Source organism: Triturus cristatus, chromosome 12 (genome assembly GCF_964204655.1).
Source record: "Triturus cristatus chromosome 12, aTriCri1.1, whole genome shotgun sequence".
Lineage (NCBI taxonomy): Eukaryota > Metazoa > Chordata > Amphibia > Caudata > Salamandridae > Triturus > Triturus cristatus.
Window position 1 is genome coordinate 751,904,347 of NC_140595.1, and position 26,166 is coordinate 751,930,512.

The 26,166-nt window shown below is 41.9% G+C and overlaps 1 protein-coding gene across 1 annotated transcript in view; it reads left to right on the top strand.

Annotated features, from left to right (window-relative positions):
- The window catches only part of LOC146782696 (extracellular calcium-sensing receptor-like), a 172,421-nt gene extending 151,032 nt beyond the window's left edge, over positions 1 to 21,389 (top strand). Inside the window, exon 6 of the mRNA XM_085637187.1 lies at positions 20,488 to 21,389. Within this exon, the coding sequence (XP_085493313.1) occupies positions 20,488 to 21,389 (902 nt within the window). The remainder of the gene's footprint in view (positions 1 to 20,487) is intronic.
- The last annotated feature ends 4,777 nt before the right edge of the window (positions 21,390 to 26,166 follow it).

Consider the following 26,166-nt stretch of genomic DNA (forward strand, 5'->3'; position numbering starts at 1 on the left):
TGCCAGGCCAATAACTGTGTGGATTGATAGGTAAGGTTGCTAAAAATGAAAGGTATTTTAGTAAAGAAGCCTAAACAGCAGGAGATATGCACAAGCCTGATACTGAAATGTGCACATTTTCATATAAATGCATTGATTTATCTTCTGCGGGTGATCACTAAAACCTGGCATGCATTCAAGCATAACTGCATATTTATTGGGTAAATAAATGTGGAAATATACCAGTTTCTGCTTTATTTTTTTTACAATACCCATAATAAATATGGATAAATACAGATCAAGTTGGCAAAAAATAAATACCATAAAACCGGGAGCCCTAATTATAATATGCTTTTATTTTTTTAAGTTTTTTATATTAAATACATTTATATTTTAATTTTTAACATATTTATAGACTTTGTTATTTATTTTGTTTTTTCAATATTTTTTCCTGTTGATATTTTGTTTGTTTTTAATTTTGAATTGACGGGAGTGGGAATGCTAATTTTATCCCTCTGCAATCCAACACTTTTCCACTGGAGTGGGAATAGACAATATTATCCTTCCGCTATCCAACACTTTCCCTACTGTTGCACTCACTGTAGTGGGAATAGTAATTTTTACCCCTCAACTATCCAATACTTTCCCTATTGTTGCATTGACTGAAGTGGGAAATTTAAGTTTGAATATTTTTAAATAGTTTCATGTTTTAGTTAATAATAGAATTTTTTTGTTGACATACATTTTATGTTATTGTTATAGGTATCCATTCAGTAGTTGCTGAGAAGTTAGAAAAATAAAAGTTTCAATATCTGGGCCGAGCCTAAGTCCCGTGCACTAGCTTCATTGTGTTTGGCTGTCAACACTCCAAACCAGGAAGTGTTGGCAGCCATCTTGTGGCTCGGTAGAAGCGAGTCGCTAGAAAACAGAGGAACAAAGGTAGAAAAGAAGAGAAGGGGGCAGGGTTGAAACACCCTGACCCCCTAGGCCTGCTCGGGAGTCCCAGAAGGACCCCCAGGGTGAAAAAAAAAAAAAAATCGGCGCAATTCGCGCTGGGGTTGCAGCTTCCCCTGTTTTATTTTAATGAGACCCAGGGGTGGGCTAGGTTCCGGGGGCATTTCTTAAAAAATATTAGCGGGGGCCCGCTGGGGCTGTGGGACCCCGCTAGGGTCCCCGCTGTCTCGAGGCTTCACTCATGTTGTGAGGGGGGTTGCGCGGCCCCCCCTCCTGGAGCCCTCCATCTGCTTATAACTTTGGCGTCGTTTGATGATTCTTTATAAAATTTTCAAAAAACGTTTTTCTTTTTTGATCAGCTCCTATCTTGAAAGTTTAGAGGTGATTGATCAAGGGGGGCACTGAGAAAAAAGAGGGGTGTCAAACCGTGTTTTCTCAATGCATTTTCCATAGGAAACTTTAGACAAGGATAATTGTCAAACTGCTGAACGGAATTACACCAAATTCGGCAGAGAGAAAGGTCTTGGTCTAGAAAGCGTGGTTTTGTAGAAATTGTGTAAATCTGTTGAGTAGTTTTTGAGATATTAATGGAAAAAACAATATATATATATATCGGTCAGTGCCTAACTCCATAGCACGAGCTTGCCTCTGATTGGCTGCTAACACTTCAAACCAGGAACTGTTAGCAGCTATCTTTTGCCTTGCATCGAGTGAAAATATAAAAGAAAGGTTCCCTGGGCAATTTTGTATGACGGAGCTCTGTGTAATGATGATTTCGATGCAGTGAAGGTTTAAGATTTATTAACATTAAAGGAGAAACAGGTGAGCGCCAGGCAGCACAACTTCCACTCCAGGACACCAGTAGGAAGATAACCCTTTCACGCTCCCTGTGCCCAACATCACCAATTCACAGCTATGCCTTTAGAAGCCAGTCCGTCGACTTGCAGCTGTCTACCTTTGCGAGCTAGTACGCGGCTGTGCCTCTACCTCTGCGAGCTACTACGCTGCTGTTCCTTTGGATGCAGACGGCTCATAGTTCTGCCTCTGTGAGTCCTGCAGACGGGCCGCAGTTGTCTCTCTGCGAGCCTGGGTACGAACTGTTCATAAATCACACTATATGAGCATTGGAAAGCCATTTTGTGATTCAGTCCGTCAGCTGGCATCTGTCCGAGGCATTTCTGAAAACATATCGGAGCTCTTTCTGTGAGAGATACCCCTTTCACTCTGCGTCTCCCCACATTAGCAGGTAACGCACCCTCTTTCCACATCACCAGCATACCCCCAACAACCTTCTTTGGCCTGGAAGTGTCCCTCTACGAACTATTAATAAAAAGATGCTTGTGGGATTGGAGAAATAAGAATCTTAGTCATGTATAGAATTACATATAAAACATTTTATTAAAACAAAAAACAACAAATAAAACTTTGTACAGCCGTGGCATGTCATCGCTGGTCCATTTGTGATTCACAGCCTGCAAGACAAAAAGAAAGATAAGATGGTGCGTCATGCGTCCAGCAAAGGAGATAGAGAGAGAGAGAAAGAGTGAGAGAGAGGAAGAGAGAAAGAGTGAGAGAGAGAGGAAGACAGAGGCAGAGAGATAGAGTAAGAGAGAAAGAGAGAAAGAGTAAGATACAAGGAAGAGAGAAAGAGAAACAGTGTGAGAGAGAGGAATGCAGAGAGAGAAATAGTTAGAGAGAGGAAGAGAGAGAGAGAAAGAGTGAGAGAGAGGAAGAGGGAAAGAGTGAGCTACAAGGAAGAGAGAAACAGTGTGAGAGAGGAAGACAGAGAAAGAGAGAGGAAGAGAGAAAGAGTGAGATACGAGGAAGAGAGAATAAGTGTGAGAGAGAGGAAGAGAGAGAGAAAGAGTGAGAGAGAGGAAGAGAGAGAGGAAGAGAGAAAGAGTGAGAGAGAGGAAGCCAGACAAAGAGAGAAAGAGTGAGACATTGAGGAAGACAACGAGAGAAACAGTGTGAGAGAGAGGAATAGAGAGAGATAAAAATAGAGAGAAAGAAAGTGAGAGAGGGAAAGAGAAAGCGTGAGAGAGAGGAAGAGAGAAAGAAGAATGAGAGAGAGAGGAAGAGACAGAGAAAGAGAGAAAGTGTGTGAGAGAGAAAGGAAGAGATGGAGGGGGAGTGTTGACACTGGAGAAAATCTTCGCAGCTCACCTTTGTGTCACTGGTGTGTCTCCAACCACGTGCCGGGACATAGTGCACCCTCAAGTTTAGTGATCCAAAAGATAGTATAGATTTAGTTATTGCAGAGTACATACAACTGCGCATTAGTAATTCTCTGTTTCAAGGAAGAGAGAAAGAGAGAAACAGTGTGAGAGAGAGGAAGAGAGAGAAAGTGAGAGAGGAAGAGAGAAAGAGTAAGAGAGAGGAAGGCAGAGAAAGAATGAGAGATAGAGGAGGAGAAAGAGTGAGAGAAAAAGAGAGAAAGAGTAAGATACAAGGAAGATAGAACGAGAGAAACAGTGTGAGAGAGAGGATGAGAGAGAGAAAAAGAGTGAGAGAGAGGAAGAGAGAAAGAGAGAAAGAAAGAATGAGAGAAGCCAATCCCTCCACCCAGAGGTGACTGCCCGCTGCTGCGGAAAGAAGTCTCTCTGCTCACCTTCTGCCACTGGCATGTGTGTAAGAGGGTCCACCACGTGCCGAAGCAACTTGGTCATGTGTTCAGAATGGCCAAACATCATTGCAGATTTTTTGCGCGTTCAGCTTTGGTGGTGTTGGGGGGGTGGTGAACGTCGATTTGTGATTCACAGCCTGTTAGATAAAAAGAAAGATAAGATTGTGCATCATGCGTTCATCAAAGGAGAGAGGAAGAGAGAGAGAAAGAAAGAAAGAGTGAGCAGAAGACAGAGAGAAAGAGATAAACAGTGAGAGTGAGAGAAAGAAAGAAAGAGAGAAAAAGAAAGAAAGTGAGAACAGAGAAACAGAGGAAGAGTGAGAGAGAGAAAAAGAAGAGAGAGGAAGAGAGTAAGAGACAAACATTGTGAGAGGAAGAGGGAGATAGAAAGAGTGTGAGGGAGAGAAAGGAAGAAATGAGGAGGGACACTGAGTGCCCATACTGTGTACAAAACCATCACAGCTTACCTTTACGCTACCGCTCTGTCTCCAACCACGTGCCGCGACCTAGTGGAACTCTCAAGTTCCCACATCTGAAAGATAGTACAGAATTAGTAATGGTAGAGCAGCATTGTATTAGGATTCAAAATCGGCCCGGGCACTCTAAAAAAAAAAGTGGCCCAAATTTGCATAATGCCGTTCCTCAAAACACTGCTTCGGGACATTTTATTCAACAAAGGGGGGGTGGGGGAGATACAAAAAAATGCGCGGATTCGTTTACACTGGTGACTTAAAAACAAGTGAGGCCACTTCTGCTCAGGCCCCCTGCCCTGCTAGGTATGCATTCATTATTGGGCGGCCCAGCAAGAGAAAGAAAGTGAAACCTCTGGCTGTTGCTAAACGTGAGGTAATGACGCCCATCTGCCTCCAGAAAGGCCACACAGACACCCACTGGGCCGCTGGCTGTATCCAAACAACAGCAACACCGCCCAAATCTGCCCCTCAGACTGCTCCAAAAAGCAGCCCACAGTTGGAACTCAGCACCAGCTCCTCGGGCATTGCACCAGTGCCCTTGTTACCAATACGATGCTGTGGCAGAGTATATACTAGTGCGTACGCCTAAATCGCTCTGCTGTCTTTCTGCATTCAGGCTGCTGTACCCCATCCACGCCCGCAGCCCAGAAGTATCTGCCCAACGCTGTGCACCAAGGCCTCACTGCTCACCTTTTTGCGGTCACGGCACCCTCCACATCATGAAGCTTAATTCTGCAAGCTTATAGGTCTCACATTTGGAATTGAGTCTTGATATCACCATGGCAGAGGACATACTAGTGCACCTATCATCATCACAGGTTGTACACCCGCTCAGTGCTTGTGGTGCTACTAACTCAGTGAGAAGTGAGGCAACGCACGTGGCGGTAGGCCCTCACTGTTGTGCTCAGGCCTACAGTGTGGTGCAGCAGAGCACACAAAACATCAACTGTCCGGACCACGGGGACGGTCCATCACCGCGGCGGTGTGACTGTGCCGGCTGCAGTGCATGGATTGCGAGCAACTCTAAAATGGCATAGAGCACGTGCGCCCGGTCTTTTTTATTAGAAGGGTCATGTGTCCTGTGACGCCTGTGCTGGATGGGTGTGGTGTGGGTGTATACCAGCTGTGAGGGAGTGGCTGTGGCATCAGTTTTGCCAGATGGGGCTACGTCATGCACAATTGGGCTATATTTTGCCAGTTGTGTGGTAAAAGTTTGGTTTGTGCTAGTTGCCAGATTATAAATATATATACAGCGCTCCAGCAAAGTAGTATGTTAAAGCGCTTTATTAGACAAATATTTACTTGGCATCCTGCTGCAACATCAATTCCAACGCATTCACCCCGTCCTACCCTAAAGTAGCAATATTGGGCTACTTTGGGCTACATTTTGGTTGGCTTGGGGCTATAGAAAGCTTAAAAAATCTGACAACACTGGATGCGGGTGTCCGTGTTGGAGTGCCACCATCACCTGGGTTGCAAAAGCCAAAGTGTCACTCTGTGAGCCAAGTCCAACAATATGGCCAACATGGAAGGTATGGGGAATTACTGACCGTATATTCATCCATAGTTTCACACAAGAAATATGGTGGATATGAGACATCTGTGTCGATATGAATGTTTATTACACATTCAGTGGAGTGTTGCAGCTGTAGCAATATAGGGCCATGGAAAGTTGAAGTTTCAGTATTTGGCACATGGAGGGCAGCCAATTAGAGACAAGCTCGGGGCTTGGGGCTATAGAAAGCTGAAAAAATCTGACAACACTGGATGCGGGTGTCTGTGTTGGAGTGCCACCATCACCTGGGTTGCAAAAGCCAAAGTGTCACTCTGTGAGCCAAGTCCAACAATATGGCCAACATGGAAGGTATGGGGAATTACTGACCGTATATTCATCCATAGTGCCACACAAGAAATATGGTGGACATGAGACATCTGTGTAGATATGAATGTTTATTGCACATTCAGTGGAGTATTGCAGCTGTAGCAATATAGGGCCATGGAAAGTTGAAGTTTCAGTATTTGGCACATGGAGGGCAGCCAATTAGAGACAAGCTCGTTGTTGAAGTTAGGCTGCGCCAACAAATATACTTATACAATCACTGAGACGATCCTCACGCACTTATAAATTCACTATACACTCTGCTTACAGTACTCTAATGATGCAGTCTCTACGTACATACTTGTACAATGACCGAGACAAAGTTACATAACTAAAGTTTTCCCCCACTGTCAAAGGTAAGATGGTTGCATAAGCTGTCCAGAGCACTATGTAATGTGGTAAGGCCTAGGGGCAGAATGTTGCATACATAATGAACACACAGACACAGATAGATAGTGGAACTGGGTACGGGCACGTGCACTCGACTCCTTTTTACTACTAGGTCACATGTCCAGTGACATCTGTGTTGAATGCGTGTGGGGTGATTGTAAGCCAACCCTCCGGGAATGGTTGGTGCTGGCAACAAGTACAACAGTAATCATTGGATCAGACACATAGATTCAATCATATAGGGTCAATGATTTGTGCTGCACTAAGGTACGGATACCAGATATGAAATCATACAGAAATGATTCTATTGTAAAGGGTTCATGACTTATGATACACTGAGGTAGGACAGCAGATGTGAAATTATACACAAAATATTGTATCAGAAAGGGTGCCTGAGTTGTGCTGCACTGAGATGGGGCATCAGAAGCATTTAGCGTCTGTGCAGCCAGCGATGATGCGTGGTTCGGGCGAGCCACAGAATCGCGACTCAATGTGAATTGTGAGCCCTGCTATCGCTAGTGTACATCAAAGGCAATAGTCAGCACAGACATCGAGGAATGTTTTTAGTCACTTCCTCTTGACAAAGTTTGAGGACATAGAGTGCATTTCTCTCTAATAAATAACTCATGTTTCAATTTAAATTGTGAGTTCTGCTGACCGCAGTGTAGGTGTATGGAACAAAAGATGAAGCATTCATGGAATACACTGAGAAAATCTTGTTTTTTTTAGTACAGTTGTAAAGTACGGTATTCTGAAGCTAGAATCTGAACTGGTTGTTCATCATATCGTCTACCTTTTTCAGTAGGGAAGAACTGTGGAAAACAACAAGCTTCCAAACTTGTTTCCCACACACTCATGGGAGTTCATTTTGCTTTTTTCATCTGGAACAATTCAATAATAAGTCCAATCAGTTCTTTTGAATGTAGAGGATGTATAGTATAATGTTCACAAATGTCTTCTTTTCTTGAACTGTCCACTTGAAATATGTGTTTCATCTTCTAAAGTCATTTCTTCTCCTTCTACATATACAATTTTATAGTAAATATTATTTTGCACCAGATATAATGTAGCCTTTTGGACTTTCGTGACATATACTAACTCTTGCCATATTTTCCAACTCTTTGTGGGTACACCATTAACAAGAATGACTACAGGCTCAGTATCGTCTCTTTCTACACTAACAGTTTCAACATTTTTCTTAAAATCTAAAGGTAAATACACAACTCTTCCTTTTAAACCTCTTTGTAGATCTGTTGGAGAGAGCTTACCTGTTTTAGGCTCCATATGAATTATAGCCTGAAAAGGGTGCACAGATTAAATAAGGATGGCCTCATATCTATTTAAATCTTTAAGTTCAGACAGTATAGCTACTAATTCTAAGTCATTATGGACAGCTCTAGCTGGCATTTTGTTTTCTTCTAATTTATTGTAACAATATTTACAAATCATTGTACAATACCTAACTCAAATCGACTTTCCACAAACAGATACGCAGCAAATTCTTTCCATTTGTGAACTATCTCTAGCAATTTCAGCTGCAATAGTTTTTTCGTGATTAATCTCTTCATTCAACATTTGTAGATAACTTGGAAAAATTGTAAATTCAATGCTATCTTTACATGCATTGAAAGAATCTTCATTGCAGTCAAAATCTCCACGTAATTACATTTCAGTCCACCAAGATTTGAAGAGTTGCAGAAGAGCTATAGAAAAACTTTCTCTTTTCTGGAGTGTCACAACTTAATTTACTGTGATTAATAAAATGTCCTTTGGCAAGCTTTACCAAACATCCATCAGATCCAATTACCTTCATTTATTTTTTCTGTAACTTTTTTTTAAACTATAATTTAGCAGTATTTCATATAGACATATGTTTTCCAGGTATGGACTTCTATTTGGATAGTATGCGAGAAACAGCAATTAAGTTATCTGCAACATATTGTATGTCCATATTTGCATTCCACATCTTCAAATCCACCGAATTGTAATCATTAATGTACTTCGATTCTTCTGTTCTTTTTATATTATAAGTATTTTTGGGTGATTTTCGAGTGATAGTATGCCTCACTGCTGACATAAAACTGTTCACTCTTCCTTGTGATGACTTATGGTGCACTGAGTTACTAGTACCTTTGGCGCTCAGCGTGTATGTACCCTGCGATGATGCGTGGTCCTGGAGGGCCACACTCGGAGCAACGTCTTTTGTCTATTGAATTCTCCCTCAATAAGGCCACGTGGCGATGACTTATGGTGCACTGAGTTAGTAGTACCTTTGGCACTGGGCGTGTTCGTACCCTGTGATGATGCATGGTGCGGGGGGCCGCACTCGGAGCAATGTCTTTTGTCTATTGAATTCTGCCTTAATAAGGCCATGTGGCGATGACTTATGGTGCACTGAGTTAGTAGTAACTTTGGCGCTCAGCGTGTACGTACCCTGCGATGATGCGTGGTCCGGGGGAGCCGCACTCAGAGCAATGTCTTTTGTCTATTGAATTCTGCCTCAATAAGGCCACGTGGCGATGACTTATGGTGCACTGAGTTAGTGGCACCTGAAGCACTCAGCGTGTGCGTATCCTGTGATGATGCGTGGTCCAAGAGGGCCGCACTGGATTGTGTCATTTGCAATCGCTACTCCATCTGAATTGTGATGCCTGCTGTCCACAGTGTAGATCGAAGGCAGTAGACCATGCGGACATAAGTCTGCGGTGCTGTGCCGCTGGGTTCCCAGGGGGCCTGTGTCGAGGAGACCCGCGGTCATGGCGGCAGCCAAGTGGCAGGGTGAGGCCTGCTGCTCTGGCACACTCATTGGTCTTCACAGCTCACAAGTGAACCACGCCCAGAGCCCCGGGTTATTTATTCATACTCCCACGCTGGAGTGGTGTATGTTGGACCAGCCCACTGTGCTTCCGCTTCCAGGGGAGGACAACAGAGCTACATGTCCGAGTTCTTCCCCACTGCCTGAGGTAACATGGTTGTGTCTATTGTGCACAACACTGAAGCACAAGCAGTATATGTACTGATGGAGAGGTTTATGTACTGTATAGTGAGGTCTGTCCAGCACATCACCGCTACACTTGGTATTGTGTGCATTATTATTATTGATGGATGAGTTGCGTCCTTCACATATATTTGCTTGCCATATCTGCCAACATTCAAGTATTGTGTGGCTGAGGTACCATGCCGTTTTTGGAAGGTCCGCTGTCCTGTTCTGCGCTGCCTCAGTGGTAGTAGGGATGGGGGTGGTCCGGGGGGGACTTCCTTAGGCTGGTGGCAGTGAGTGTTGTGGCCTTCATGGGTGTTTGAGCTGCGTGATCAGTGACTCTATGACATATGCACTTCAGATGTGATTCTGGGATGCGATCCCTTTCACATTGTAGGTAGTCGTCCTGATTTACACCAGTAAAATGATACCTACTGCAAACGTGGCTTATTCCCTGTTTTTGGATCGCACCCCAGATTTGGCTGCTCATTGAAAATATTGGGAACTGGTGCTTTTGTGTTAATTTTTGCACGGGAACATCTACTATATTATTACCGTTAGTTGTAGTTTTCTTTTGTGACAATTTTCTTTTTGTGGAAGCTGTTGCTGGAAAACTGGGGATATTGGCTGTTTTCACTAGGTTGACAATGAAGTGATAATTTAAAATCACTGAAAAAACTATAGGTTTAAAGAAGAAATTAATTAGAAATTAGCATTTAAAAAACCTTTGAAATTCACTGAAAATTTCACAGGTTTCAGGTACGTTATAGTTACAAATTAGCATTTAAAAAAAAATTGAAATTCACTGAAAAAACCATAGGTTTCAGGGACGTTATAGTTACAAATTAGCATTTAAAAAACCTTTGAAATTCACTGAAAAAACCATAGGTTTCAGGGACGTTACAGTTAGTTGGACATTTCACTCATTCAAAACCATAGAAACACTCTACCCTCAGGGGGCAAGGCCATCCTAATACTCCTGGACTTTAGGGCGGCCTTCGATACGGTGCCTCACTCTTAGCTGCTCGAGCGCCTTTGAGAGATTGGGATCAGACATTCGGCCTTAAATTGGCTGTCATCATTTCTGGGCAAATGTACTCCAGAAATATGGCTACCTCCTCATACCTCACAAGCCAGAACCCTGACTGTAGGCGTTCCACAGGGTTCAGCTCTTAGTCCCACCCTTTTAAATATATATCCAACGCCCTTGGCTTCACAAGCGGAGTCCCAAAAGACATCTCATTTTTGCCTGCGAGAAGAGAAATTACTTAAATGGGAATCTTATTTCTCGGTGTCTCGCCAGGATGTTCCATTGGATGAACATATTTTATCTGAGGTGCAACCCGATTAAAACTGAAATTGTGATTTTCGGAGATGTCCCTCATAATTTAGTGGAAAACTTTTTGCCGAGTGATACACCACACCCTGGTTCCCCCCAAAATTGTGTAAAGAGCTTAGGGACTAAAATTTACAGCTCCCTCTCTTTCCAACCACAGATTCAAGCCCACGCTGGCGCCTGCTTCAGCATGCTTATCTTTGTCTCCCTTACTATCATTTTAAAAGACTGCAGGTGGTGCACAACACGGCAGCGAGACTGGCTACTCGGTCTCCCACCTAAATCTCACCTGTCCCCTCATTTGAGGGCCCTCCACTGGCACCCTATAAAAAAGACAGTTGTCTTCAAGGCTATAGTCCTAATGCATAAGGCCATGCATGACACAGGTGCGGTCTATCTCAGAGAGAGGATCAGCAAATATATTCCAGCACGCACCTTGCGCTCTTGCCCTCCGTGCCTTGCAAGAGTGCCCTGCATCAACTGCCTTAGAATAGGCGGGAGATCTTTTTCCTATTTGGGTCCACTTCCAGTTGACCTTTGCTTAGTAGAGAACCTAGACATCTTCAAGAAGAAGCTTAAGACCTGGCTCTTTTAAATAGTCAATCTGGTGCCCGGTTGGGTGCCCACTGCCTAAGCACCGGGACACTCTGCCGAGTATGTGCACACTTTGCAAACCAGATTAACATAACATAACACGGGCAGTACAAGACACTCTTTGCAAACACATCACGTAACATTCCTAGGTTCAGAGATTTCTAACAAACTTATTGACACCATTAGACATACCAAAGGTCTGGAAATTTAAAAAGAAAATTACAGAATGTCTGAAAGGATGGTCTGTGAACCACAGAAAGGACCGTCCCTAGTTGTGTCTAAGAGATGCCCAATTTAGTGGGGGCAAATCACAAAAATTGACGGACTGGCATCACACACCACCAGGTGTCATGCTTCATCATCTGCCAGTCCTCGCCCTCTAAAAAACGCGTTTGATAGAGAGCGGACATACACCTGGAGACAGGGATGCACTTCTAAACTAAGTGGGGGCCCAAACAAAAAAAGGAGTGAGTGAATTTAAAAACCATCATAGTATACCTGAACAATTTTTATTCTATGGGGTTACTATGTGGGATTAAAATATATAAGTGCTGTGAGTGGGGACCTTATCATCCAGTCGCCGCTGTGAATCAGTGATTGTTAATAGGGGGTCAACATGTTTCTGCCTGTATTGTCCACTTGGGTACGTGGCATTCGTCAGGACCTTAAATATTGGGCTCCAATCTTACCACTTGGGGCGTAGGCCTATAGCCAGCTGCCACCTGTTTAGAGAAACCCTATTGGAAAAACCTAACCAAGCGGTGACCGGGGAGGAGGCTGGACGCATGCAGCACTAGGTTTTCTAGCGGGGAGTACGCCTTGAACTAATGTCGCCACAAGGATTTCCCCCCCACCCCTCCCATGGGGCAAATAGGTTTTTCCAATAGGGTTTCTCTAAACAGGTGGCAGCTGGCTATAGGCCTACGCCCCCAGTGGTAAGATTGGAGCCCAATAGTATCGCCTTGATTGTCCATCCTGCTGTCATTATCTTCTGTTAGTTTTATAAAACTCAATAAATTTGTTCAGAACAAATATTCAACTTAAATAGAAGCTGATTGAGTATGTTAGGATTTTGTGGTTGTTGACTTCTCTATGTTGATCAATTATAAACCATTTCTTGGTGAAAGAGCTCTTAGAATATGTGATAAGAGGTACAGAGTAGCTGATATATAAAATAGACCTAATCTATCAACAACTTTCCTAAATCACTGATCTAATAATACTTCTGTGCTTAATTACTAAATATCTCCTCCTGGTTACTACGCATTTTACTAGCGGATTTTGTACAACCTAGTCTCTTTTGTAAAATAAATATATTTATCTATCTTGTTTTGTTGCTATGTTTGGTCTTTTCTAGATGTATGTATTGGTTACAATTAATCTTCTTATCGTTTTTTTGAATATTATATATTATTATTATTACTTTATTTCGGCCAATTTGGCCATAAAAGTCACATACATACATTTAAAAAAAAAAACCAAACTGTATACATAGCAGCAATTTAAGAAAATAGTGCATAGAAAATGAATACCTTAATACAATTCATTTCATTTCAATTTTTAAAAATATTTAAAAATACTAAAAATGTAAGAGTTCTATAAACATATACACATTCCCAACTCAAAGTACCTGACCTTGTTTCTTACGAGTTATGTAGACAGAGTATAGAAATTTACTTATGCTAAATACAATGTACTGGGTTGAGTTACTTTTCATGATCCTAAAGGCTATAGCGCAGGACCTGGTTCCCAAAAGGTTACACATTGGTTTTAACCATTTCTTTCTAGCATTCATGTAGGCGCTACAAACAAAAAACATATGAGCCTCATTTTCAAAACAGACATTGGAACACATAGGGCAACACCCCTTTTTAACATTTACTCCTCCCAATCTTTTTTGTGCCCATCTTTCAGTGTTGTAATTAAGCATAAGTATCCCATATCTGAACTTTAAGTAAAGGGTTTTTGCAAGGGGAGGCTCTATCTCGTCCAGGAATGGTTCGAAACGGAACTCATCCTTAAATGACAGAAAGAACTGGACAGCGGAGCCTACACTAATTCCATCCACTAAATTTCTGTTCATGTGGGTCCAAAAAGCTCGCTTAACTATTAATTTAGAAGAGGTAGACAGTTTGTCAGGAGCCTCCCACATAGAAAATAACCCTAGAAGTGTAAACCATTTTTTGATATGCACTAGCCATTGGATGGAATTAAAAGAATCAAGAGTCATCAGTTCATGTATACCATTTCTATATTCTATCAATTCCGGGGTAGACCAGAGCCTAACCCAGAATATCAATGGTCTTAAGATAGCTAGATGGTCTGTTCTCTTAAAGTTCAGGTCCAGTTGGAGCGGTAGAAGAGGTGTACTATTAGGGACCCTTACAGAAGCACGCATGAATTTGTTGTCCAAATTTTGAAAACTATTCTTGGCCCATGCGCCCCATATCTCTGCTCCATATAACACAGCAGATTGTGTTTTAAATTTAAAAAGTTCTAAAACAGGGGTTACACTTTTACTCGTGCTAGTATTCATTTTACATAAAATTGGTTTAACATTTTGGGCATACGTTATCTTGCTTTTCTCGATTTGGGCTTTCCAACTTAGTTTGGAATCGAGCACAACACCCAGATAGGAGAAGTTTTCCACAATATCTAGTTTTTGGCTATTCAGGGTTAAAGACCCTCTATCTGGCATACTGGGATTTAATGACATGCATTTTGTTTTGTCAGCGTTGATTTCCAGGCCCTTTATCTGACAGTAGCGACTGAAGGAATTAAGGAGTGCCTGGAGGCCCTTTTTTGTTTGAGATATCAGTAAAGTATCATCTGCGAAAAGCAACGCAGGCACCCTTTCACCATTGAGCTGCGGCGAATCGTTAACACAGACATTCAAATAAGCAGGGGCATCATTAATGAACAGCGAAAACAAGGTAGGGGCCAGGACACATCCCTGGCGAACCCCACGTTCAATCGGAATATTGCGTGTCAACTCGCCATTAGGGCCCCACCTAATGTTTGCAAAGTTGTCAGCGTGCAGCTCAACTATTTGGGCTAGGAGACATCCCGGTAGACCCATTTCTCTTAGAGTTTTCCAAAGTAGACTGCGTGGGACAAGATCGAATGCAGCCCTCAGATCAACGAAGGCAACATATAGGTGACCTTTTTTAATGTGCACGTACTTCCAAATCAGGCAGCAAAATCGAAAAATTTGGTCAGTAGTGCTGGTCCTACTCCTAAACCCAGCTTGAAATTTGGAAATTATATTCGAGTCTTCCAGCCAGTCGTTGATCCTGAATAGCAAGTGTTTAGCATATAATTTTTGGAGCGTGTCCATCAGACTAATGGGTCTGTAGTTAGAGGGTATCAATCTATCCCCCTTTTTAAATATTAACACAACCTCCGCTGCACGCCAGCTATCAGGAAAGTTGCAATTTGTTGATAAAGCATTAAAAAGGCGGTTCACATATGGAGCCCAAACGTCAACTTCATGTTTATAAAGATCCCCCGGTATTTTATCAGGACCAGGGGCTTTGGTGTTTTTAAGTTCGTTGATCGCCCTTACTGTCTCATCCAGTGTAAAATTGAGGGGTTCAATAATGGGAGATTCAATAAGGGGGGGGCACCATAAACTCCCTTTACTGTCACCATCATATTGTTTATAAAGATTTGTAAAGTGAGTTACCCAGGTCACCTCATCCAGGAATACATCTTTTACAACTCTCCCAGCATGCCCCCCATTAGCCACCAGCCTCCAGAAGCCGATATTGTCATTAATTTTTGCTGCAGCTAACATTTCAGCCCAAATTGATTCTTCCCATAGTCTTTTAGATGATTTAAGTGTGCGTTTGTATTCAACCCTTGCAAGATTAACTTCTTCTCTTGCCTTGTTTTTAATGGCAAGCAATAAATTTCTTTTAGCAGTCCTACACGAGTGGTCATACCATAACTTCCCGTGATTAGCCACTCTTATAATTTGTTGTTTTTTTCTCGGCATGTCTGATAAATACGTTTTTAATTCTGAAAAGAAGATTTTGTGGAGATCAACAAAGTAATCAAGATGTTCAGGTGAGAAGCCATGGTCAACTGTGTGTGCAAACGTTTGCTCAAAAAGAGAGTAGACCAACGCTAAGGCCTTACCATCCGCCAGAACGCGTGGCCATCTTACTGCACGTCTGTTGTTGTTTATATGAACGTCCTCACACGTGCTTACAGTTGATGTTGTAATAGTATCACTAACCAAATTCATATTGATGTAAAGTTCCAAAGGATAGTGATCGCTTTCCCCCCTGCTTACTACTTTCAGATCGATCAAAAAATGCCAGAGGCTAAGAGAAACAAGTACAAAATCTAGATTGCTTTTAGCTTTAGAGAAGGTTGGTTGTTTTTGCAAGTCCGATGGGAGACGGCCATTTCCTGCTCTCAGGCCGTGGTCTGCAGTGAGTTTTAATATTTGGCTGGCCAATGTAGAGTATTTAACAGATTTTGAGGTACCAAGCTGGGGGATATTATACGCTTGGTCCTCATCTTCAAACACATCAGAAATGCCCGGAACAGGTTCATAATTACAATTTAGGTCTCCTCCCAAGATGACTGGGATATCTCCAACTACGTTTTTCAAGAGGAGATCCAGGGCTTCAAGTGTTGGTGAGACCTTGGAATGACCAATCGGTCTATTATAAACATTAATGATGTAGCATCCGTTTCCACAGGGTGGAGTAACCCTTTGGGCCAAGATATCGGGAGAGCCAGTGTCAACAAGATCAACCTTCATGGCCAAGGTGATTTTTAGCCAAATTAAAAGGCCTCCCGATGGTCTTCCTCGATCGGACTGTACTGCCTCAATACCATAGGTTTTGAATCCAACCCGATGTGGAACTTCTGTTGCCCAAGTCTCTTGTAACAGACACATGTCACAGGTGTCAATATAGTCTGCCCAGTCAGGATCTTTTAAGTTCTTACAAACACCTGCGATGTTCCAAGATAGGATGAGTAGACGAGTTGATAGACTCTGAATATCATGGGAGGGATTGACTACACACTGTTTAGATAAAATGCCTAGCTGAGAATTTAGCATATCTTTCTCTGCATCCCTGACTCTTTCTTTCACTACGATATTATGTCCCCCAACCGGTCCATCCTTAGCTTTGCTATAGCATACATTTCCAACTTTGTAAGATAATTCCACTTTCTGGGGGTTTGAAATGGTCCTATGCATCCTAACCTTAATGGTCTGATCTTCATTATGCAAATGTAGGACATTTTTTAGTTTGGAATTACCTATTTCCATGCTACAAAAAGTGTCATATAAATTAGAGATGCAGTCAGGCATAGTGGCAAGTCAATCGACGGCGTCAAGGCAACTGAATCTATTGAAGGTGGTAATGCCAGACCACATATTATAATCACCCTGTCTAGCCAAGTTGGGAGCACTGCCATAATAATGGTTGACATGGTTCCACTTGGGGACATGGTGAATGGGTCTAGGTAAGGGGTAGAAGAATGATAGGGGTCTAGCTTCGATGGCAGGATTCACACCATACGATTTCCAATTGCATATTAGTTCAGCACTTCGGGGATCTTCGAAGGATATGACAATACAATCACCCGTGGTTGATTTGGCCGTTGGCCCTACCCATGGTACCCTCCTAACCATAAGGATCTTGCTTTTCATCTGGTTAGGAATAGGTTTGTATTTGTCTAGCCAAAAAATCACTTTATTTTTTAAAGAATGGAAATTTTCTTCATATTGGCTATCCAATTCTGGTACCCCTGTGAGGACGACTACAAATGGACTAGCGTCTGGGGGCAGATCTATATACCCTCCTCTAAAGTTACTGTACATATGGCTCGGGGGGCCGTTTAACTTATGAGTGGTATTTATAGAAGATTTATCTTGCAGGGGTTGATTGCTTACAGAGTTAATATGGGAAAATACAGGCGGATTAGATCGAGATTTATTTGGGACTAATACGCTCTGATTGGAGGAATGGGTAGAGGGAACAATTGGTAGTTGAGAAGTCTTACTATGTGCCTGCTTTTTCTGTGGAAATTTACTATTAGCATTTTTAGCAGTAAAAGTTGGGGGAGTTGGATTGGGTTTATCTTTAATACTACTAGTTGGTTGTTTGGCATTAGTATTCCCTACTATCCCCTCCTTTTTTTGCTGCACAATCGATGAATATGTGTTAGTTGTTAAGACCGGGGCGGGAACTGGAGTTTGTTGGATGGTTCTAGGCACATCAGTGCAGTTAAGGCTTAAACTTGACAAAGTGATAATGCTTTTCTCAACTTCAAGTAGTTGGTTCTCAATGTCAGTAAGCCTGGCTTCTAGTGGTTTGAGTAGTCTCTTTAGTGTCTCCCACACTATTTTTAAAAATTCTTCTTTTCCACCATCTTGATCTGCCATATCAGACGAGACTCTTTGCCCCTCGCTAGCTGAATGTTCAGACATGCTGATAGAAATTTGTTCGTCTAAGATAGCATTAGTATTTTCTACAAGTGCTGGGGCTACATCATGTACAATGTCAGTTGTTACAATAGGCAAACTTGATGATCCCCCCGTGATATTATGGCTAAGGGCTACTTTTGCTTTTTTCCTAGCGAAAGCGGTTAAGTGTTTGCGTTTTCTTTTGTGCTTTGATGCAGCCTTGGCAGATGGCTTGCCTTTATTGGACTCTATCTCAGCTATTTGCTGACAGGGCTCCTCATTTGTGATATCCTCAGCACTCTCCTTTGGAAAATTCGGCAGTGATAGGCTTCCAGTTTCGGCTCTGACAGAAGGCCCAGGAGGTTCCTGATAAATATGAGGAGTTGTTTCATCTGATGTTGAGTGAACCTCAGCCGAGATTATAATTGGTTTTGTGCCAATAATGCGGTCAGGCGTTTTGGAGGTTGCAATGCTACCTAGAGAAGATTTTTTTCCAAGTGCAAATTCAGATGAGAGCCTCCTAGCACTCTCAAGTTCTATTGAGACTTTGTGCTGAAGTTTGGTTATTTCATTGTCAATTGAGAGATTAGTCCTGGTGATAAAATCATCTAGGGTGCCTGTAGCCCTTTTAGAGAACTTAGAAGCCTTACTCCTTGTTTCACGCGAGAACATTGTGTACGAGGGATTTTACAATTATATGTAAGTAGTGTAAAAAGGCCAGCTAATATGACACAAAAATTAAAAGCCAAGAGGAATGGCCCGGTCCGGTCTTACACGGTCTCTAACGGCCTAAAACGGCCCTGTCTTTGCCCGTCTTCGCCCGGGCTGCGTCCCGCGCTGCGGGAGTAGGATATTGTTATGAAGCCTCAGGAGGGCGGGGGGCGGGCCAGCAGGGAGAGCGGACCGGAAGCTCTCCGTCGGTCTAGCAGGGGCTTCTGGTAGTTGAAGTCCCCGCACGCTCGCAGCCCCGCTGCAGCCACACGCCTGATGCCGCTCCTCCTCCCCAATGCCTCAGTGCTCCTCACAAGCGCCAGGTGTTTTCCCCTCCTCAGCACAGGCGAAGGGGCACCCGCGAAGCGGGAGCGCCGAGAGGTGGAATTGCGCAAAGTTGAAGTCGGGTAAGCTGCTGTAACGTACTGCCTGTGTTATTTATCCTCCGTTTACCGTTCAGTAAAAATATAAAAGTGTCCCACACGCTTGGCTGCCAACTGATGCTATGAAGCCTCAGGAGGGCGGGGGGCGGGCCAGCAGGGAGAGCGGACCGGAAGCTCTCCGTCGGTCTAGCAGGGGCTTCTGGTAGTTGAAGTCCCCGCACGCTCGCAGCCCCGCTGCAGCCACACGCCTGATGCCGCTCCTCCTCCCCAATGCCTCAGTGCTCCTCACAAGCGCCAGGTGTTTTCCCCTCCTCAGCACAGGCGAAGGGGCACCCGCGAAGCGGGTGCGCCGAGAGGTGGAATTGCGCAAAGTTGAAGTCGGGTAAGCTGCTGTAACGTACTGCCTGTGTTATTTATCCTCCGTTTACCGTTCAGTAAAAATATAAAAGTGTCCCACACGCTTGGCTGCCAACTGATGCTATGAAGCCTCAGAAGGGCGGGGGGCGGGCCAGCAGGGAGAGCGGACCGGAAGCTCTCCGTCGGTCTAGCAGGGGCTTCTGGTAGTTGAAGTCCCCGCACGCTCGCAGCCCCGCTGCAGCCACACGCCTGATGCCGCTCCTCCTCCCCAATGCCTCAGTGCTCCTCACAAGCGCCAGGTGTTTTCCCCTCCTCAGCACAGGCGAAGGGGCACCCGCGAAGCGGGTGCGCCGAGAGGTGGAATTGCGCAAAGTTGAAGTCGGGTAAGCTGCTGTAACGTACTGCCTGTGTTATTTATCCTCCGTTTACCGTTCAGTAAAAATATAAAAGTGTGAATATTGATCTTCTCTATTGCAACTACATTTATTATCACTATAATAGGCATCCTTTCAATCATAAACCATTACATTAGAAGGGTAATGACAGTGGAATGTAAATGACTTTTTTGTTGATTTGTAGTGATCTCTTACTGACAACTAATATGAAGAGTTGTTGTGTTAGTGTGATCTTTTTTAACAAATTCTTGGGGCTTTGAAATATTGCTTGTAATATTTTTAAAAGGAGAAACTTACAAACAGGTTTCATGATAATTGTGTCTTATGTGCTATGTTTTAAAATGTTGTTTCCCCTTGTTGGCATAAGATCAAAAATGAATAAAAGTCTGCATCTGAATCTCAAATCTGTATCTACATTTAAGGGTTGGCCCAGACAAGGATTGTGATTATTATATCAACTTATACCACAAGTTCTTAATTTTAGTAAACCAAAAATACCAAATAAAACTTATATCTTTTTTAATAGCACAAAATGTTTTCACTAAAACTCTGACATAAATGAGCATGTTCATCTATTTACTTTTTCTCTGACTGGAGTCAACCAAATAGCATTGCATAATATTCAACTGACTGATTTCAATAAACAATCTCCTGCTTGAGTTAAGAGAATGTTTTTCCAATCGGCTATGCTAAGTAGAAGAACACAATCATAATTTGTCATATAAAATAATCGTATAGTTTCTCGAACACAATAGTAAGCAACTAGAAAGTGGAGTAATATGTTAATGCTCTGAATCATGCTGTTTCATTATTTAGGGGCCAATATAATTTGTATCTAAAAATAAACATATAATCTCATTAATAATCTTGGAGAATGTATCAGTGCTTTGTGTTATGAATATTTTAAGATCAGTATTCAGTATAGCAAATAATGGTATACATGTACATTATCCAAATCTATTTAGAATGTATGGTAATATTATGTTTTTCTCCATCCTAGATTCTACAGAGTGCAACAAGTGCCCATGGGATCAATGGCCAAATGCCAGACAGGACCTATGCATCCTTAAGGACACAGAGTTTCTTTCCTATGAAGGGGTTTTAGGATACAGTCTGGCAGCAATCTGCATTTTTCTCTCTTTAATACCTACTGCTATTCTGTGTCTCTTTTTCCATTTCCGGAGCACACCTATTGTAAAGGCAAACAATCGCTCACTGAGCTACCTTCTCCTCTTGTCCATTAGCCTGTGCTTTCTCTGCTCATTTGCTTTCATTGGATATCCCACATCAATGACATGTCTCGTCCGCCAAGCATCATTTGGTATCATATTTGCTCTTTGTGTCTCCTGTATCTTAGCCAAAACAATCATGGTTGTCATCGCCTTCAATGCAACAAAGCCCGGCAGTACTTTAAAGAGATGGGCTACACCTAAATTGTCATATGCTATTGTCAGTATCAGTACGCTCCTCCAGGTGCTTCTGTGTGTGTTTTGGTTAATTCTTTCTCCTCCTTTTCTAGTATATAATATTCAGATTCAGCCTGGATTGATAATAGTCGAATGCAATGAGGGGGTTTCCATCGCTTTCTGGTGCATGCTGGGATATCTTGGATTTTTGGCAACCGTTAGTTTTGTAGTTGCATTCCTGGCTAGGAAGCTGCCTGACAGCTTCAACGAGACTAAATTCATTACCTTCAGCATGCTCGCCTTTCTCAGTGTATGGATCTCATTTATTCCAGCCTATCTCAGCACTAAGGGGAAATACATGGTTGCCATGGAGGTCTTCGCCATTTTAACTTCAAGCTCTGCTTTAGTGTCTTGCATATTTTTTCCAAAGTGTTATATCATCCTTTTGAGACCAGAGATGAACTCAAAAGAGCACTTGATGGGACGAAAACTATAACACATCCATATTTTCGGCGTGTACCATGCATTTCAATTAAGCTACTTCTTCGCTGTGCACTGAAATGATACAATTACAATATTAAATAAAAACATAAAATAATTTTGATGGTATATGTCTCCTACGATCAAAGAATAAAATCAGACACAATTAAGAGATACATGTACGTTTATGTTTATATTCATCAATAAACAAAAAGGCAAGGTAATATCATTTTGTCATATCATAGATATCTTTAAGTAAATCAAAGGATTGTGAATATTGTCTTCCAAAGAGATTATAAGGAAAGAAATGTACATAAGGGTCATGTAAGAATACATTGTCCTACTTCATCTGTATTTGGATAAAAAACTATGACCAGATCTATATTTATTAAACTTTTGTTAGTTCTTGCCGATAAATGTTCCCTTCAAATATAATAGAACCAATTCACAAACATATGGAAAATTTGGCATATTTATATTTTATCCTGTTCTTCCTTGCTGCCCTACCTAAGAGGTGAAAGATTACAATTCTTGAGAAATGTGGCAAAACTGCACTGGCAGGTATACTACTTTTCTGGGGTGAGATATATGATTTTCTGGGTTTCACAAATTCTTCCTGAAGCACACATGGAAAGATAATCACAGGTGCAGGTTTCCAGGTGCTCCTCTTGAAAAATGTTGTTTGCCAGTGCAAATGTATTTATGCATGAGTAATTGCATATGGTTTCAAAATGGAGATATGTAATTGCTTGTTTAAAAAGACACATTTTATTGTTCATATTTTTCTCCATGAGGAAAATATTTTCTCAATGGAGAGACCACTTCTTTTACTCTCTCCCCAATTGTTGAGGTGTTTTGTTCTCCTACCTACCGAAGAATATCAGACTGACAAGCACAATTGACTTTGCAAATATGTCTTTTGTAAGATCTTTCTGTGCACCTGTCAATCCTAACCTTCTGACTAAGGATTGCCCTATGACTCTGAGCAATCTACTGCCTATTCTACACGCAATATTTAAAACACAAAACAGTTATATGGATTAGCCTTTGGGAAAAAAGGGCCAGATTTAACAGTGTGATTCTGGGCAAATCACTTAATTTCCCCCTGCCAACCATAAATAAATGTGTCCTTAACTCGTGGTCATGAAAAGCTCCAGTGTTAATGATTAAGAGTGGGTGCTGACCACCGGAAACCAATCACTCAAATTAAGCACTGGCAATAAAGCATGAGAACTTGCTGCACAAGTAAAAAGGAAAGAGCAAAAAATGTGCCATATCTACTAAGATTTGGTGCGCTTCATCTCCGTCATAGTGTTGGCACATTCTGTGCTGCATAGCAACAATGCAGGTGTCATGGTGCAAGAGTGTTTGTGTTATGGGCAGTATTGTTTTTCTGCAGGGAGAGATACCTTTCCGCACAAAAACAATCCTTAGGGGCTTTTGCCTCCCTGTCTGTGTGCTGCAGATGAGGAAATAAATAATTAGGAAAAATAAAGATATTTCTCCTCAGTGTGCCACTCGGTGGTAGGTGCAACATTTTGAAGCAACCCATGTTTATTTTCTATAATAAATCTGCAATAGGATAACATTCCATGGGTGGATGGATGGGAATGTTTATGCTTCACCCATGAAATGCCTACCACAATGAAATGTAATTCAATGTAGCTCAGGCCGCAGTAATGCATTACATTTCTTTACAAAGGCATGCAAGGTGGCGCAATTTACACTTTGCATAGTTTTGTCAATCCTCTTTAGAGGCTTCCGTTCCCTTCCAGACTTGTGTCACTCAAGGACACCAAAAGTCCTTAGTAAATTTAAATTGACTCTAAGTAACTAAACACTGTATATCTAGACTACATCAAGAATTTAAAAATAGAAATTAGTGTAATCCTTCATTAAGCATTTTGGAAGCAAATAGAAGCATGCAATTACTGATAACTTTCTGAAGAACATGATCAACAGAACAAAACAATCATTTTATACTATGGATAACAGCAGCGGAGCTTATGAACTCAAGTCTAGACTTGGTATGCCACTTGAAACAATTCAAGAAGTTTAAATGAAAACTGCAAAGTCAAGATGTAAACATATATCAAATTAATTTGCATCATGTTTTTTCTTAAACATCTTTTTACTAGTTTTTTTAGGTAAATAAACATTTTTACTTTTCCCTGAATTTTTTTCTATAAAGATGCTCAGCAGTTGGAGTGAAGATCTCCCTCTGTTAAAGTTTAGGGAAAATTAAATAAGGTAACTTTATAATAAAAGAGTAAAAATATTTGTATGTTATATATGAATGTTAATTAATTTAATATCTTTATTTTACTTTTCATCTGGCACACATAATTAACATGATTGGAGCACTGCGCCTACCAAAAAACTCCTCCCCATCATGGCCGCCTCCTGCAACACCATTGCTCTCAATGTATGCTTGAAATGATGAGAAAAGAACAGTTTGTTTATGCTAGGAGAGGATCTTGTTTATAACTCAGCAGACATCTCTTATGAGATAAACAAATGTAAAAAGTGTCTAGCACAAAGAACTACGATGCATCCATGGTATATAAAATAGGGCTGCTAGATAATGAAAATGACAGTAGATGGTAAGACCAAAGAATATACAGATGCAGAGACCCTGGAAGACTTCTCAGATAAACTAAACACTGAGGCAATAAAGAACATTGTTAGGTCTGGCACCACCACTTAAGGAGTTCAAATGACACATGCCCACACTACTGTCAAAACCAAAATGCGTCAGACAAGGAAACACGGACTTCACAAAGATGCTCTGACAGTGCTAGACTGAATCAGATCATGGAGAAGTGGTCAAAGGACAGAAACAAGTAGAAATCTTAGTTGATGGGTCACAAATAGAATCTCCCCAAATCAACTATTGTAATCAGTACTGCAATGCTATCTTTATTTCTTGGCTCTAACGTTTGCTTAATGAAATACTATTCAGCCTAAATTTCTCCTAAAGTCCAATATCTGCTGAGCATGGATCAGAGACTATTGGCTATTAACCCTTTTACCGCGGTGCGGCCGTTTAGCGGAGTGGGCGGGCCGCGTCGGCCAACGGACGTGTGCAGCACTACGGAGGTAGTGCTCGTGACGGCCGTTGGCCGAAGAACGCATGCAAAGTGTTGACTACCATTTATAAAGATGTAATCCATCATTAAAATGCAGCCGAGACACTATGCCTCCATTAACACGCACAGGAGGGCTCTATCGGTACCACGTTCTTGCCACAGTTGCACCTAACTGCATACAGTGACCCTTGCACTAACATAGATGTGACAGACTATGATAGCTAGCCCTAGTTAACTATATATTTCCTCTGTGAAATACACAGTGAAATGTGGCTACGCTCAAAGACAACACACAGTGCAACAATATGCTAATATTCAGAGCCCGACATGATCGCCTCTGTTTTGCCCCGTTAGACCCCAGGCCTCTGCGGCACATTTGTATTTTGTACCACACAAGGTTTTATTGCTTCAGTGCTTTGGTGGGCGTTCATCCCCATAGCAAAATTTAGCTTTTAGTCCAAAGTACATTATTTGAGCACACCACTGGACCCTCAATCAGTTACCCAGTCCATCTCCAGCATACATAGGAGTTTTGCCCTACATACTGCTCATTAAGGAAAATGGATCAAATTATCTGGCATACATGTGAGTTGGAAAGTTTTGCTTTATACAGAGATACCTCTATTTTTTGCCTCTTTGCTTAGCTCAATTTCTGCTGTCTATTGAACTCTGTGCACTCTACCTCTGCTAATTAGAGGTAAAGTGCTTGTGCTTTTCCTTTCAACTTGATGACATTGACATTCCCCTGATTGGCATATTTAAATTACCTATAAGGCCCTAATATGTGGTATCCACATGGTACCCAGAGCTAGTCAGCTAAATTCCAAGAGTGCTGCAGCACTTATTGTGCCAGCCACTGAAGTGACAATGCCACCAGTAGTCTGGCTATGTAGGATTTAGCTGCCAATTCCACCTGTCAAAATGACAACTTGTGACAGGCCAAAACCTCTCCTTTTAAATTTTAGTCACCCAGAAATAGGCCTTACTATCCATCAAGGCAGGGTGCATGGTATTTGAAAGCAGGACATGTAAAGTTTTAATATTTATTATGTCCTTGCAGTCAAAATGCCCTAAAAGCAATTTTCAGTATAGCAGGGCTAGCTGTTCCATTGGAGGGCATTGGGATACACTATTAAGTTTAATAAATGTTATCCCCTCCTAGAAAACATCTATAATTTACATTTTTTAAAATATTTATTACAAATCAAATTAACTGGTGAAGTCGGATTTATAATGAGTATTTTGAAAAGATGACTTTTAAAAAGTCACCTTTACCATGACATAAGTCCCTGTATGCTAAATCTGCATTTTTGCTCTCTCCCTTCTGCCAGCCAGTATTTAGCATTTCAATAGGTGTACATGAGGAGTGAACTTGCTCCTAGTATAGGGACAAATTGGATGTGGGGAGGTTTTGTTGTGCCCTTGTCAGGATAGCCTGTTGGCTCAGCCCAAGGACTTGATTACATTAAAAGTGGCCTACCATGTCACCCTGCACTATTCTTTTGTCCCTCCAGCCAGCCCATCATCACAGTTGACTGCATGTTGACATAACAGTGATCCTGCTGGACTGTCAAGACCTCATTGGCTGATCCGAGGAGGGGGTGGGAGGGGTTATATGACATTGGGGGTGTGCTTCAAATGATGATTCACAAAGACAGAAACGATTTGTGTGTATCCACTTTATGGTTACTGGAAGCTTAGTTT